This window comes from Maylandia zebra, linkage group LG4 (assembly GCF_041146795.1).
Source record: "Maylandia zebra isolate NMK-2024a linkage group LG4, Mzebra_GT3a, whole genome shotgun sequence".
Classification (NCBI taxonomy): domain Eukaryota; kingdom Metazoa; phylum Chordata; class Actinopteri; order Cichliformes; family Cichlidae; genus Maylandia; species Maylandia zebra.
In genome coordinates, this window is record NC_135170.1 from 30,486,252 (window position 1) to 30,503,316 (window position 17,065).

At 39.9% G+C, this 17,065-nt stretch overlaps 1 protein-coding gene across 2 annotated transcripts; it reads left to right on the top strand.

The window, feature by feature from the left end:
* The first annotated feature begins 1,776 nt into the window (after positions 1 to 1,776).
* On the top strand, positions 1,777 to 12,843 carry znf281a (zinc finger protein 281a). Of its 2 annotated transcripts, none has more exons than XM_076883383.1 (7): positions 1,777 to 1,930; positions 3,709 to 4,162; positions 5,797 to 5,898; positions 6,406 to 6,529; positions 10,372 to 10,455; positions 10,577 to 10,695; positions 10,809 to 12,843. In XM_076883383.1, exons 2-7 carry the CDS (start codon positions 3,758 to 3,760, stop codon positions 12,393 to 12,395), a joined length of 2,421 nt encoding a protein of 806 aa, XP_076739498.1. In that variant the 5' UTR covers positions 1,777 to 1,930; positions 3,709 to 3,757; the 3' UTR covers positions 12,396 to 12,843. The 2 variants fall into 2 exon arrangements, with proteins under 2 accessions (XP_076739498.1, XP_004552445.3); XM_004552388.4 differs by having other exon boundaries at positions 1,778 to 1,930; positions 6,403 to 6,529.
* Positions 12,844 to 17,065: the final 4,222 nt, after the last annotated feature.

Consider the following 17,065-nt stretch of genomic DNA (forward strand, 5'->3'; position numbering starts at 1 on the left):
TAATGTCTCTGACCCTAATGTCCCAAACACTCAGCTGATAGTAGACACTGCGGGAAAGTTGAGCCATACATTGATGTTTCCAAACATTAGCTGAGACTGACATTGAAGATTCAAAACATGACTTTGTATTTACACCATATAGTTCCAGGGTGTCTCCTCAATGTCTGCAAGCTTGTGCGGACCATTTTAGATGTGTTTACATACCTTTGGTTTTGGGGTTAATGAGACTTTATGGCAAATCTAAGCAGACTAGAGTGAAGTATAGTTTAAAGGAATAGTTCAAAATTTTTAGAATGAAACATAAATTAATGTTAAACTTATTATGAAGTTATAAATCCAAGGCAGTTTGATTTGGGACAACCTTCAATATACCTAACAGTATATCTGACCATTGTATTTATAATTTTTGCATTGCCCCCATAATTCTTTTATTTTTATTTTTTGTGCTTTAATCATATGGTTGTCACTACTTAACACCGTATGCTTAAATAATCAGATTAATTTATTATTCATTTAATTATCTGGTTTGAAACAAATGCAAATTCTCAAATTCTAATGACTATTTTTCTACTAGACTGGGATCATCAGGCCGACATCAACGCCATGCATATTTAAACACTCTGAGATGAGAGTGATTTCAAAGATATCACTGTCAGCTGTGTGGGTTGTCAATTTTGATATATGTAAAGATCAGACATCAAAAATCCATTCCCTGACCTTTTTTGCATTTTTCCACTCTCTGCATTTTCATTGTACCCCACTCTCTGAATTAATTGGTTCATTAGTGAAGGCAATTAGGAGCAGAGGGTGCGAGGACAAACTCTGATGTCCTTTTAGATGTATACAAAATCATTCATCCAGCAGGTCTGAGAGCTTCCAAGCACATCTGTCATGGTCCCTTTAAAACGCTGAGCTGAGCATCTGAGACTCGCTGTGTGAAAGAGCAGCCTCCGATATGTGAACCTAAGGAAGATTTATTGAAAACAAAAGTTGAAAACTGATGGGTGTTCTACCACTTTTCCACTTTAGTGCTCAATATTTTCAGAAACTAAGGTAGAATATTTATTGATATGTACTGACGCACTTGTTCCTCTACCTACTAATGTCACTCCACTACATGTCATATGTAAATTCTGTACCTACTTAAGGTACTGAGAGAGTAGTGTTTAAGATTTTGTTTACTAGATATTAATATACTGTATAACAGTATTCTGCTGTAAGGAGAGTCCTATTGTGTAATCACAGTCTACTGGTTTGAAATTTTAAGAAAGGGCTGCTATTTATCTTAGTGCATACTTCACACCATGTATTTTTACATACCCTAATGGCAGTCTGAAGTCAGTACTCTTGCTTACAATCGGTGCTTTAGCATTTGTTCTGAACACATATTTTGCAATTACTTATTTATTTAGTGCTTTTTTAGAAAGAAAACTCCAGTAGATTTTCTACTTGCTTTTGAAAACATTACTCTAAACTGTTTTTGGTAACTGTGGCACTTTACCAATCTATATTCTTCTGTCCTATCTGGCTATTTTGTAATACCTTCAGAATTTAAAGGTGTTAAAACAAAGGCTTATACAGAAGTTGAAATGGTGTCTGTTTGATACTTTGCATAAAATACATTAATTATAGCGGATTCTCAAAAACTAATAAGGTTTATTTTGAAGGTTGTTGTTTTTTAAGACAATGAGTGATGTGAAAGTGAAAACCGAAATACTAGTACGGTAGGCTGTACGTGAACATAGGAGGTGGTTTGTTTTTTCTGTGTTTAGGACGCGTCCGCCTGCGAGACCCAGAATGCTCCGCGCCGAGCAAAGATGGAAGAACCCAGCAGCTGCGGGAGAACAATGTTTTGGCTCTAGATATTAAAAAACGGACAGCTGAGGGTAAACCACGCGAGCCAAAGCAGCAGGGTCATGGTCCTGCACCGGTAAGATAAATTTATAAAATCCAACTTTGGTTACAGGGTCGGCGGGAGCTGTGTTTGAACTCCTCGTACGGGACAGACAACAAAGCGGAGCGCAGCAACGTTACCGCTAGTTAGCGGCTAAGTTAGCCGTCTCGGCTAGTCGGGCGAGCATCATTGTTCGCTGGGGTTGTGTGGGCCGTTTGTTATGGGTCATGCCCGTGTTGTCGCTCCCATCGTTTACAATCGGTTAACTGTCCGGGAAACAAAGCCAACATTTAAAGAAGCCCCTCAATAATAGCACACGATGTAAGTTGTAGTCATTTATTTCATCTTCCGACTCAAAACAGCTTTTGTCCTTGATCATTTCTCCACCTCACAGATTTAGGTTGGCTTGTGTGTACCTCTGTGGTGATACCTGCCTCTAATTCAAATATTCAAACCCAGCGTTAAGAAAAAAGTACTTAACTAACTTTGTTCAGATGCTTTGAAAGAAATGTCTCTCTTCGTATTACAGTCGTTTTCCCATTCGTATTCGCATCATTCGGCGTTTTTCTCATCGTAAATCTGCTTGCTGTTATTGCATGGCGATATTAATTATTGCCTGCTCCTGCATCACAAAGAAGGGCCCCGCAAGAGTCGTTAGCCAGATGGTTAGCCAGGGAGCTAATTTCATAGAAGACGAACGGTAGTTTTCCTAAATGTCCATATGGGAGCACACAGTTTATCTGCTTTAGCGCATTAAAAAAACCCATAGTTAAGTACTTCGACTAAGTTTGATTTACTTATTTATTTATTTTTATTTACAAAGTTGGATTTTTGCTAGCTGAGTTGGTTATTTCTGCTAGCGTACCCCAAGAGGCTGCAGGCAGAAAGCACTCGCGGAGTGGTGAGAGACATGTTCAACATATAATTGTATTTTTGTCCGGTTGTATTATTATCCTGGGAATCATAATGTAAACAGACATCTTAGCAAATATTGGTAAAATTAGATTTGGATGTAAATAATGACGTTTTAACTCCTGATCTTGTTCAGATGCGTGCATTTGGCTCCAGCCTGAGTATGTTTACATGCACACTAATATCTTGGTTATGTGTTAGATGTAAACATCCCATTCTGGTTTCAGAAACTGGAAATACTACCTGGAGCTCTCTGTGATGGAACTTGCTTTGTGGTCTAGTACACGGTGGGTCAGATAATAAACGGGTCCTGTGTTCATGCATTATCCTCACTATGATCAAAACTGGCATACTAGCATGTGCTCGGATCTGTTCCCCTTGGTTGCTGTTGTTTATGTAGCAGCCACGTAATTACACCATCAGCCTTTCTAATACAGCCCGTGTGAGCTCTCGTTGATAAGCTCATTCAAATAGCATGACTGGGTCAGACAGCACCATCAAACAGATTAACATACAAGTTCAATCCTGTCCCCACTTCTCATGTTGTGACCAGAACAGCTCTGGCTGTCACCTTTTTGTCCTGTAAAATATCGAGCACGCACACAGTAATTGGGAAAAGAATTTTGCACAGTGTACCACCAGCTTATTTGCACTTGTCATTGTTCGAGACTGTAGCCTTTTGTTGACCCACAAATCGTCACTTTAATCCGACTAAGCGTCTAGTTGTGAGATCAGAGACCGTGACACCGATTCCTGTAGGCTAAGCTTAACCGGCTCCATAACTGTTGTCTATTGACTATTATTTGTATGTCCTCACATCCTGATAGCTAGTTATAGTTATCCTTTAAAGTTTATTGTGATTATGTAATATTATAGTCCTGCTGTCATTCTTTTCCTCACAGGATCACATTGATTTTCACCACATAGTTTTCCTGCCCGCCAGCCTTCACCATGAGCATCATTCAAGACAAACTAGGGAATGAATTCCTGCGCTGCAACGGGAGCATGGACTCCAGTTTTGGAGCAGGCATGATTATGTTCAGCCATCTCCCACCTGTCACCAGCTTCACACGGCTGGCTGCCCATTCCGTAATGCAGGACCTTCCACCTCAAGAAATGATCCTGAAGAAGGAGCGTGACTCCCCTGATTGCACCATGGACAACCAGGCTGGCAGCCTGGGATGTGCAGGTGTGGGAGACTATGTTCACACTATAGGTATCAAGCAGGAGAAGCTGACAGAGCACGATTATCGCTTGCCTCTCTACCCTGGTGGCCTGGTAAAGAGCACAGAGCTGCTGGAGGTGAATGTTGGTAACAACCAAGATTTATTGGTGCACGATCTCAACATGGGCAGTGTAAGTATTTCTGAGAGGATTGCAGACTGTGATTCATTTCTAGCAGTTTTGTAAGTGAGTCATACATGTGTATGATTTTTTTAAAAGTTGAATTTCTTCCCATTATCAGGTTATAGATACAAATATTTTAAAAAAGTCATTTAATTTATTAAAGTAATCAATGGTTTTTCTTGAAGCATTTTTGAGCCTTCGCTGGACAAAACAAGAGAACAATCACTTGCGTTATTTTCTGAACTTATTCCCCCGAATGTACCAAAACAAAGATTTGCAATAACATTTAGAAATATTGAATTTTACACCATATATAACAAAGAAATTGAGCATAAAATCCTTAATTGTTTGTGTTCTAATCATAAGTTGGGCTTATGTGGTTTTGATGAGTAAATAATATAATATTGGGAACGTACATTAGAGAAAATTGGTAATATGCATTTGATCATGAGTGTGTTTTTGGGTCTTGGATAGTCTGATCCCCAAGTAGCGCTGCTGTGTTGTCAAGCACGTCATAAGCTGAAAAACCTGAGGTGGAATAGCCTGACAGAAACTAGTCATATGGCGTTAAATCTATTGACGGCATGAAATGCAAAGTAGTTTCTCTTTCTGGTTAGAAGGGTGACGTCATCCAGCCTCGGCATGAATGAGAACGTCGTGGCGAGGACACAGCTGTCTTGTTTGAGCACGTGCTTCATTTCAGATCTCCTTTGTGTTCATTCAGATACAAATATACACATCCATGTTCTCCTAACAATAGCAAGCCGTCAGAGTTCGCCAGTGTTGTTTATGGAAAAACAGCCAATTATTGTCTTCATTGAGCAGCATTCATTTAAAATTGATGTTTAACATTTTTTGTTACACAACATTGGGAGCCTTTAGAATCCACAGATTTTCATAGCAAGTTGCAATAAAAGAGTGTTTTATAAATGTAATACTTTAAAAAAAGAAAAAAAAAAGAAAAGAAATTGCTTAATAATTATCATAAGATAGTGAAAAATATTTACATTTTACCAGATGTTTTTTTCCTTTTCTGGTAATAAACCAATGCCTACAAAATGTTGTCTTTTAAATACTCCATAGTCTAGACAAAATTGGACCCTTTTTATTTTGGTTGGACTTTCCCCAGATTGACCTAAAGACTGGGCTGATTTGAAAACAGCAGGTGCACCCACATTTGTCCCGTCAGCCTCCATATGGCAGTGAGGAGAGTAGTGTGCTTACTGGGAAAGAAATTGCAGGGCAGGAAGGCAAACAAATAGAAGAAAAGGCACTCATTTTCCTGTTCTCTGAATTAATGCCATTCGTTGCAGTGAAGTTTACTAAGAAGTTGTCATTTTGAATGTTTAGTTTGCAAAGTGTGCAGTTTCGTAAGAATAGTAGATGAAAAGTGGTGAGTTAGAGGCTGCTAAACCATAAAAGAACAATAAATTCTGCCCACTAGAACCACATCTTGCGCAATCACTTTCCAAGAGACAATTACAAGAGATTGTCCAAGCGTTTTGTTTGTTTGCATAAGCAGCAAACGTGGATCTGTTTGCGTGATAGTTCGAGACTGCAGGCCTTTAACCTTCAATCAAGTGATTTTTCTTGTCATGGCTCGCTCTCACGGCCCTCTCCCTCTCCTATTGTCATCCTCACAGCTGCCAAGTCAGTTAGAAAAGGAGCCCACTGGGAAAAAAGGTCGAAGGTCAAATGGTGATGGACAGGAGGGTAAACCAAGAAAGAAGAGAAGTGACGCAAAGGTTTGTCTTGTATTTATAAAACTGAATGCAACCATATTTTAGTTAGTCCTCATCACATCAATAATTATCACAAAGAACATACAAGTGTGCTAATTTGCTTTTGGCAGAAACAAAAAAAAAAAGAATGTGGGGGGGGTGCATAAAAAAAATGATTGGCACAAAGTATTTTGTCTATTTCAATCAACTTTAATCAAAGCAATGCAAAGTGAAGTAATACAATCACTTTACATTTAATACAGTTTTGTTACTGGACCAGAGATTTCAATGTATTTACAAACATCTGTTTAATTTCAATTCTGTTGTGAGTTACATGGAGCTTTAAGTGCAAGTTGAGTTTAATGTTGAAAAAATAGATTATGCATTTTGAGTTAGAAGATTTTACCAATTGCAAAAAAGTGCAATATTTTTCAGACAGTGATATTTTAGATACATTCTGTAGAGAATGTATCTAGAGAAAGATGGCTAATTGTTACCCATCCCCCTCTCTCTTGTATTGTTCTATAGCAGTCAGTGATGCTGAATGCAGATGGAGGTAACCTGTCTCCAGGATCCAGGCCTCACATGTGTGAACATTGCAATGCATCCTTCAGAAGCTCCTATCATCTACGCAGACACGTTCTCATTCACACAGGTATTGTAGTGTGTCGATTTCACCACAGTGCTTAGATTTTTCTGCTCTGTGCATTTCCTTGTGGGTTATCTCAGTGGTTAGCACAATAAATACAAGGAAGGAAATGATGATGTCATTTGGCAGATGCTGCATTGGCCCATGCATCGTAGCTTATTGCTTTTCTACTGTAATATTATCTTCAAATAGTTCTTTGTCCAGTATTTACTAAGTGCTTTGGATTAATCAAATCTATTGAATTTGCTTCATTTAATAGGCAAGGCAAGGCAAGTTTATTTGTATAGCACAATTCAACAACAAGGTGATTCAAAGTGCTTTACAGAGACATTAGAAACAAGAACAAATAAAAAGCATGATTTAAAATTGAATAAAACAAGCAAATAAACTAACTAACTAATTAACAAACAAACAAACAAACAACAGTATATAAAATCAAAACAGATAAAATCAGAACAGTAGATAAGATCAGTAGTTAAATGTAAGTTTTGAAATTTAAGCTTAAAGTGTGGATTTGGTGCTTTATTCAAATGCAGCTGAGAACAGGTGAGTCTTCAACCTGGATTTAAATAAACTGAGTGTTTCAGCTGATCTGAGGCTTTCTGGGAGTTTGTTCCAGATATAAGGAGCATAAAAGCTGAATGCAGCTTCTCCGTGTCTGGTTCTGACTCTGGGAACTGATAAAAGACCGGATCCAGATGACCTGAGGGATCTGGATGGTTCATACTGGGTCAGGAGGTCATTGATGTATTTTGGTCCTAAACCATTCAGAGCTTTATAGGCCAGCATCAGAACTTTAAAGTCTATCCTCTGACGGACAGGCAGCCAGTGTAAGGACCTCAGAGCTGGACTGATGTGGTCCACTTTTTTGGTCTTAGTGAGGACTCGAGCAGCAGAGTTCTGAATGAGCTGTAGTTGTCTGACTGATTTTTTTAGGTAGACCTGTAAAGATGCTGTTACAGTAATCAAGCCTACTAAAGATGAATGCATGGACTAGTTTTTCCAGGTCCTGTTGAGACATCAGATCTTTTATCCTTGATATATTCTTGAGGTGATAGTAAGCTGACTTTGTTATTGTCTTAATGTGTTTTTCTAAGTTTAGGTCTGCATCCATCACTACACCCAAATTTCTCGCCTGGTTTGTGGTTTTTAGATGTATAGATTGAAGTTCTCTGGTGACCTGTAATCGTTTTTCTTTGGCGCCAAAGACTATTACCTCAGTTTTGTTTTTGTTTAGCTGGAGAAAATTGTGGCACAACCAGTCATTGATTTCCTCAATGCATTTACCAAGAGCATGTACAGGGCCTCGGTCTCCTGGTGACATTGTGATATATATTTGTGTGTCATCTGCATAGCTGTGATAGTTTATTTTGTTGTTGTTTATAATCTGTGCCAGTGGGAGCATGTAGATGTTAAACAGAAGGGGTCCCAAGATGGAACCTTGGGGAACTCCACATGTGATACTTGTCTGCTCAGATGTGAAGTTACCTATTGATACAAAGTATTTCCTGTTTTCTACGTATGTTTTGAACCAGTTTAGTACAGTTCCTGAAAGACCTGTCCAGTTCTCCAGTCGTTTGAGTAATATGTTGTGGTCAACTGTATCAAATGCTGCACTGAGATCCAGTAAAACTAGGACTGACATTTTTCCACTGTCTGTATTCAGACATATGTCATTAAACACTTTGGTCAGAGCGGTTTCAGTGCTGTGGTTCTGTCTAAAACCTGACTGGAAGGCATCATAGCAGTTATTCTGTTTTAAGAAGTAACTGAGCTGTTGAGAAACTGCTTTTTCAATGATCTTACTTAAAAACGGGAGATTTGAGATCGGCCTGTAGTTGTTCATTTGTGTCTTGTCAAGATTGTCCTTTTTCAGTATAGGTTTGATTACAGCAGTTTTTAGTGATTCTGGAAACACACCTGATAATAAAGAAAAGTTGACGATCTGTAACAGGTCTGACTCTAAAGTCTTTGAGACCTTTTTGAACAAACTTGTTGGCAGGACATCTAAACAGCAGGAGGAGGAGTTCAGTTGACCTAAGATGTCCTCCAGGTCTTTGCTGTTAATAGGTTGAAACTGTTTGATGGTGTTTAAACAGTTTTTTGGTGGACACAGTACATATCCTGGATCTGCTGTTGATGTACCAATTGCTTGTCTAATTTTTTGGATTTTTTCAGTGAAGAATTTGGCAAAGTCATTGCAGGCCATGGTCGAATGAAGTTCAGCTGCCACTGACACAGGAGGGTTTGTTAGCCTGTCAACTGTAGAAAATAACAATAGAGGTTATCCCAGGCCATGAGCTTCACTGCTATCCTAACATTCAGGTTGTTTTAGATGCTCTTTGTTCGTGAAAGGCAAACACAAATATGATGCGAGGCCTATCCTCTACCTGTACAGCCTTTTATCACTACTCATCATAGGGGAACCCATGCCTTTTTTCTATAATTAAGCTTAATTGTAAATGTGTTGTTTGCTGCTTACAAGGGCACATGATCGCACTAGCTGCCACTTCTAAATTAAATCCATCTTCTTTTAAGGTTTTGTATTACAGTTTCTGGTTACAATAAAGCTTAATCCATTTGCTGATTGAAGTTCCTGTAAATAAAAATAAAATCCCTGTATGTGTGCATAAGTGCACATGCTGGTTAATCTTTCTGTCTCGTTATCAAGTAAAATATAATTTGGCTCCTCCAGACCTTGTCTGAGAAATGTTTTATTTCCTTTGTTTGCTCTTTGTCTGAATGTTTAGCTGTGGTGTGATAAATGTATCGTCATAGACGATAGAAAATTGATTAAAAGAGCAGGCCAGGAGCTAGTGTTAATGTGCCAGATCTCCTTTGGGGTGTACAGAGAGAAAACCCAAATTTCTATTGTAGAATTTGATGTGGAAGATCATCCCTGAAGTGCTAAGTGCAGAAGGGGCAGATTTTAGGAGTTTTCTGTTGAGGAGTCCAAGCTTTAAGGTGGCACATTTGATGAGGAGCATACCATAAGCATTATGTCATTAATGGGATTTTTGCTTCGTGAGTTAATCTACAGAGGTAAGGCTGACAATGCAGAGTTCTACTACACACTTAAGGTGTACCTTACATATCTCCCCATCCGTCCACTTTGTGTCACTTAATTGTGTCCGTATCATGGATTGTGGGTACCAACATGAGGTGGGTCTAAAGCGCAGAAGTTTTTGACCTGCACAAACATCCAGCTGATTCTCCAAATTTTCCTCCTTCCTTGAAAATGAAATTCACATTTAGTGTTTTGGCTTAATGGAGGTACACTAGTGGAGATTGCAGAGGCATAAGTACAAGAGGTCAGATCAGGACTTCCACAGCACTTTCTAAAAGTGGCAGGTGTGCTGAAAGTCACTCTGTATTTTCAGGAAGAGGATTTTTAAGTTGAGATTTGAATAAATTTAAATTGAGAATGGTCTTTGATTTTTGTGCGCTGCTTCCTTTTTAATAAACAGACCTCATACATGCCTTTTATAAAAAGAAAAGTTAGAGAAGAAGTTTTTCTTTCTCTCTTCCTTAAAACAATGGGCTTTACTCTAAGAGGCAAAATTGAGAGAATAAGGTATGGTAAGCACCTCTGAAATCCAGTGCCGTGTGTTGCAATAGCAGTGACACACCCACACACACACATTTTGTGTTGAGTGAGCCAGGTATTTGTTCAAGCTGCCAGACTGCCAAAGTTGAATAAACACCTTTATGACACACAGACGGCTTGTAAATACTGTCCTCAATTGCGTAAGTTGTGCATGGGTATGTGTTATGTGTATATCCTGCTTTAAAGAACTATATCACGTGAGTTATTATAACATCACAGTGATCATGTGATCTTATTTCAGGTGAAAGACCCTTTAGATGCACTCAGTGCAACATGAGTTTCATTCAGAAGTACCTTCTCCAGCGACACGAGAAAATCCACAGTGGTGAGTAATTTATGACAACTAATCATATGACCCAGGGGCCTAATGCAAACTCGAGTCATTATGTGTTTTTTACCACACTAAAGGATGACTAACCTATAGAGTGTCTGTTTTTGTGTAACAGGAGAGAAGCCATTTAGCTGTGACCAGTGCAACATGCGGTTTATTCAGAAATACCACATGGAAAGACACAAAAGGACGCACAGTGGAGAAAAGCCGTACAGATGTGAGACCTGCCAACAGGTTTGTGAACTAATTAAAGCCTCCTCTTTGCTATCCATCAAAAGGGTTTATTGGTACTGTTGTTATTTTAAAATAAGTTGAGTCATTTTTAAATGCAACTCGTGTTGTTTCAGTATTTTTCTCGGACAGACCGACTGCTTAAGCACAAGCGAACCTGTGGAGAAGCCATAAAGAAGGGGCTGGATCCTGGCATGATGGACTTGAGTTGTGTAGAAATGGGTAATGGCAGCTATGGGATCACTCAGGGAAATGCTGGGAGTGGCGGTAGGAAGAGGGGAAGGTCTAAAAATTCTGGAGAGGGAGGGGAGCGCAAAAAGAAGAAGGGAGATGGAGGGGGGTTGAGGGCATCCCACATGCATGGGGCTGTATCTGGAGGCTATACTATCCATGAATACTCACTGGAGAATCAAGCGGTTTCTTCCTCTACTGAGCCAGACCCTAGAATGCAACAAGGCCACAACGGCCAAGCTCCAAAGATGGCATTCAAAAAGGCCAATCGTAAGGGCTTGGATAAAGCAGGTCTGGGACAGGTCAAAGCAGGTACGTTGGAGCAGGGTGGGGGTATGGATGGCCTTGGGCTCCTGCAGGGTAATGGGGCTAAAGTCGGACCCGCCAGCAGCAATTACGATGACGCCATGCAGTTTCTGAAGAAGCGTCGCTACCTTCAAGCAGCAAACAATGCAAACGCCTCGGGACCTCCTGTAGCTGGAGGATCTAGCACTGAGTATGATGTAAGCATCCACTTGTCTTCCCAGCCTTCTGTAATCCAGGGTGGCATTTCTGGTGTAATGGACAGCGATGCTTCTCTTAGTCTTGACAAGTCCGGGATCCCTGATGAAGTGTTGCAGAGTCTGCTGGACCATTATGCCCAGAAACCTGATAACTCACACCAGGATGTTCACTTCGACATCAATGACCAACATGTGGCACTGAACCCTACCACATCTGATGGTGCTGACATCAGCCACAACACCAACACACCCAGCCCATCAGGAGACAAGACTGTGATGATGCACGAATACTCCCGCTTCCTGCTGCAAGCTTTGGAGCGCACCAGCCACAGTGCAGGCTTCCCTCTGGGACCTCCTGCCTCAGGACCCTTCACTGGTTCCCACCCAGGAAATCCCATCTACGCTGACAAGAACATCTACACTACGTCCCCACTGGAGTGCGGGTTTGGCCAGTCGCTGCCTTCGCTGTCCTCCTCTGTGCCAAAGTCTCACTTTGCGATGCTGACAGGCTCCTCACCACAGCACAGCTTCCACCTGGGCAGCCTGGAGGCCTCCACACACCAGCAGCTCACCCCTTCTCAGGAGCTCACCGAACAGATGGAGAAACAGCACTCCTCCACTCCCCCTTCATCCTACCAGATCAGCCCATCTGACCTGAGTAGCCAGAAGGACCACCCGCCTGTCAAAAATGGTACAGCGGCAGCCTACCCTCTGGCCCCCTCGCAGGATCTGGCCTCTCTGGACTCCTCTAAGCCTTCCTACCAGATTGAAAACTTTGCCCAGGCCTTTGGCTCCCAGTTTAAGTCAGATGGCAGAGGCTTGTCTTACGGCACTGACTCTGGCAGGGAGGTGGATCACAGGATACGGACACCTGTGTCTGAATTCTCAGGGTATAGTAGTTTGTTATCTGATGTCAATGAGCCAGTAAGTACAGGTTCCAAAACTCCGACAAGCCAAAGCTACAGATGAGAGCCTGAGAACGAGTAAATGCTCTGTTGTTAAAGTTGATGTCCTTATTTTAATTTTTCAGTGCTCCTATTTTATTATTATTATTGTTATTTTTTTAAGTGACATCTATATTTTAATTATACTGATGCTTTGTCTTTGTGCCCACTCCTCTTCCTGCAATGAGCCTGGAAGGCTTCCTGCAAATGCAAGTTTTTTATTATTCTTTTTTTTTAAGTATCTGTAATTTTAAGTTAAATATGTACTTTACTGTTTATTCTGGTCACATTAGTGACATTAGGTTTGGTCATTAATTATGAACTTTTTCAGTAAGTGTAGGGTAAGAGCCAGACGTATTTCTTTTTCAACGAGCTGAAGTGTTTGAGCAATTAACTTTACAACATAGAAATAACCACGATGGCAGGGATTAGCCCAGAATAAAACTAGCAAAAAAAACAAAACAAAATAAAACGTGTTTGTCTGTTACAAGGTTAAAGTATTACTCAGGAAAAAGTGAGAAAGGAGAGGCTTACGAGGTGCAGTGAGCACTCTTTTCAGAAGTGTAAATTTGCGACTTCAAAGATGATATTTCTTATGTTTTATTACTTGTTGAATGAGTGTGACATAAACTGACTGCTGCCAGCTCACTTGAACACTGAGAACACTTTCTACTTGGCTATATAGAGATTATGGTACTTTAATGTCAATGTGAAACTCATGTTTGCTTCAATAAGGGCCATATATAAATACATATATCTATATATATATATTTATAAAAATATATATTATGTAAAAGAACAGTTTTAATCATTCTGGGCATCTTCCAATCCAAATTGAGGAAGAAAGGGGGCTGGTTCAGGGGTCAAATGTTGTCCTTGGTGTATTTTTGGAGAACAAAAATGATGTTAAGGCTTTTCTTTGGCCAATAGAGGTTGCTGTTGGACAGCGATAGAATGGCCTTCCCCTTTTCCTCTTCTGTTCTTCCTCTTATTTCAATTAGCACTTTGAACCGATTTCTTACATTGAGTAAAGTACCACGTCGGATCAAGGAAGCTCAAACATCAGACATGTTGTATGCAGATGGGGGTTCTTGGGGCTGAGCATATGGGATGAGGGGAGGGTTGATATGGGAAAACTGGGATTTGATCTTTCTCCTCCTGTTTTTAGGGAGGGGTTAGAAATGCTAATATTTAATTGGGATAATGTAAATGTAATTCAAACCCCCTAGTTTTAGTTTGACTTGTTACTCGAGTTTATCAGCTTTGCTTTCATATTGACTTTAATGACAAAATGTGATAGTGATCAAGTATTTCTTCAGCTCAGAAACATGTATACACATAGAGAAATATGTTGTATACATTTAGAGCTTTTGCTTGTGCTGGCAGTACCAAGCCTGTTTGTCCTGTTAGAAATTGGGTGCCTATTCCTTAGAAGTACAGCAACAAAATATTGTCTCGTAAATGTTTAATGTAATTTCTCGCTGGTTTGGAAATGTACTTTATGTAAAGACAACAACATAACAATAACTGCGCTGTCTTCCATAGAAACGACTGGCCCCGAATGCTGGAAATTATATCACTTTGCTGACCGAGTCGCTGAACCCCTTTGTGCCCTAATGGCCTCATTTAAGCAATCATCAAACATGGCAGACTGAATGCAATGCTGTAATATCTGAAATAATATGTTGCCATGTTGAGGCAAGAATTTGCCTCACGTATACCTCATATCACAGTAATCCAGGGACAAAAGGAGTGACGGTGTGACGTATGTAGCAGAAATGCTGTTGTGTGTGGAAAAACGTCATGATTCTGTGCGACTGTTTTAAAACATTTGTGTACATGACATTTGTACATGTGACCCATTAAGATGCTGTTTCTGTAAATGTCTCTTGCCAACCAGTGTTCAGTCTCTTAAGTTCAACCTCCTCTCGCCCTCACATCTTATTTTTGCCATATTGTTTCGGTGTTCTTGTTTACAAAAAATGTACGAAACACTACACATTACTGAATTGTTACCCCTGTATAAAATTAATTTTGCTACCCTTTTTTTTTTATTTTTTTTTAATAACAGCCAGATGTTTGCAGCTGATATCTTTCACTTTTATGTTCTTTCAACTTCATGTGACACATTTCGCGAGGTTGATTGTCCAACGAATTAAGAACTGACAGTAGGAGAAAAATAATAAAAATTGTTACCAAGAAAACTGATTTGTTTCAAAGTTCTTATCAAATGTGTAGTTACTCATAATGAAGATCTTGGCACATTAGTGTAGTATAATGTATAAGAGGCTTACTAACGCTAGATAGAAAGATAGACATCACCATCTAGTGACAGCAAGCAGTTCTTTAAATAACTCATTTCTTTGGAAGGGGTGGGGCGGGAGTTGCATAAACAGCACAGACTCTAAAATGAGTTTGATAGATCATGTGTTTGTGACTATATGATTGTCATTTTTGACAAAGCATATAATAATTAAGGCTGGATCAGGTGACAAAGGTTTCTTCCTGTTGAAGGGGAGTTTTTCCTTTCCACTGTCAACAAAATACTTGTTCATAGGGGGTCATCTGATTGTTGGGCTTTTCTCTTTATTATTGTAGTGTCTTTACAATATAAAGCACCTTGAGGCCACTGTTGTTGTGACTTGGGACTACATAAATAAAATTGAATTAAATTGTGTTCAAGAAACAGATTTGTAACCAGTGAGTTCCTAAGGAGGCCTAATGGGAAGATTAGTTTGCTATTTGTTAATGAAAGATGAATCAGATTACATTCGATACACTGGTGTACATACACTCACGGGACACAGGTTGCCAGTAAATGGACTGATTCTTATGTAGCACTTTTCTACTCTCCCGGAGTACTCGAAACGCTGTATACAACATGCCCCATTCACACAACCACTTCTAAACTCAAGTGCAAACTAATAAATATTCACACACATTCACACCCCGATGAACACATCAGAGGGCAACTTGGGGTTAGTATCTTGCCCAAGGATGTTTGGAATGCAGACTGGAATTGAACCACGAACCGTCCACTCAGTAGCGGATCTGCTCTAACACCTGAGCCACACTCACCCCAGTACCAGGTTGGACCCACTTTTGCCTTCAGAACTTCTTTAATTCTTTGTGGTATAGATTCAACAAGGTGCAGCTTTAATCTGAGATGTTGGTCCAGGTTGACATGATGGTATCACAGTCCATTCATGATGGAACGCAGGTTTTCATGTTTATGCAACATTCTGACCTTTTAATCCAAATCCTGCATCAGGTTGCGAAACAACAGACCAGCTAACATTTTTCCAGTCTTCTGTTGTTCAGTTTTGGTGAGCCTGTGGAAACCACAGCCTCAGCTATCTGTTCTTAGCTGACGGGAGTGGCACCCATGTGGTCTGATGCTGGAGCCCATCTACTTTAAGGTTCAAAATGTGGTGTGTTTAGAGATGCTCTTCTGCATATGTTGGTTTTAATGTTTGAGTTACTTTTACCTTACTAACAGCTTAAAATGGTCGGGCCATTCTTGTCTGACATCAACAAAGTGTTTTCAACTAGAGAACTGCCGCTTGCTGGACATTTTATTTTTTGGACCCTTCTCTATAAACCGTAGAAATGTTTGTTTGGGTAAATCCCCAAAATATCGTCAATTTCTCAAATACACAGACCATTCCATCAGGTAACAACAACATCAAAGTCACTTTTATGACCTTTCTTTTCCATTTTGTTGCTTGCTTTGAACTTCGGCAGGTTGTGTTGACCATGGCTATATGCCTAAATCCACTCAGCTGCTGCCGTGTGATTGGCTGATTACACATTTGAGGTAACAAGAAGTTGAACAGGTGTACCTAACAAAGTAGCTGGTGAGCATATATGACAGAAAAAAAAAGGAAAAGCAGCAGTAAATGTAAATCGTGTTTTGTGGACAATTGAAGAATCCTTTTACTTCTGCTCGTCCACATTTGTCACTTTCCGTGACAGCTTAAATGACATGGCACGGATTGTTTTAAATGCCACGAACATTCAAAACTATACTTACTTTGACTGGGTTACAAACATCTGTGTGTTATTGATGATAGACTACTGTGGAAGTAAATGGATTCGAGGCACTGTGTGCTTCAGATGAGAATAACCTTTAACTTTACCTCAGGGGAGGGTGATACTTTTCATTTCCCCCTTATTACCTATGAGGGGAATTAAACTGCTTCCTTATATAGAAATGGGAACCAGACTGTTTTTCTGTCACCACAAACAAAACTTAGCTGACTTCTAGGTGAAGTTTACCTAGGTTATGTTGTCCACACCCAGACTTACTAGCTCCATCTTGTTAATAAATTACTGGATTTTCTATCAAACAATGACAGATGTTCCCATTCAGTTGATTTATTTCAAACTTTGACGTTACCATAGGGTCATTATTGATGCTGAATTGTTGAAAGGAAGACCTAAATGTTGAAGCAATGAATTTGTGGGCAGAAGTGATTAAATTTTATTAGTAAAGTCATGTGTTGCTCGGAAAAGCAGTAACCTACAGCATTGTTGCGTTTGGCTGAACAGTTGTTAACCCTGTGGGAAGGTTGGCAAACAGGCTGTGAACTCTGTCCTATGTGCTCTTGTTGACTCCTCCTGCTTTCAGAGGATGCAGATCTGTTGGAAGGGTGGATGAGAGAGTGACGTGCATGATGTTCTTATCTGTAGAGC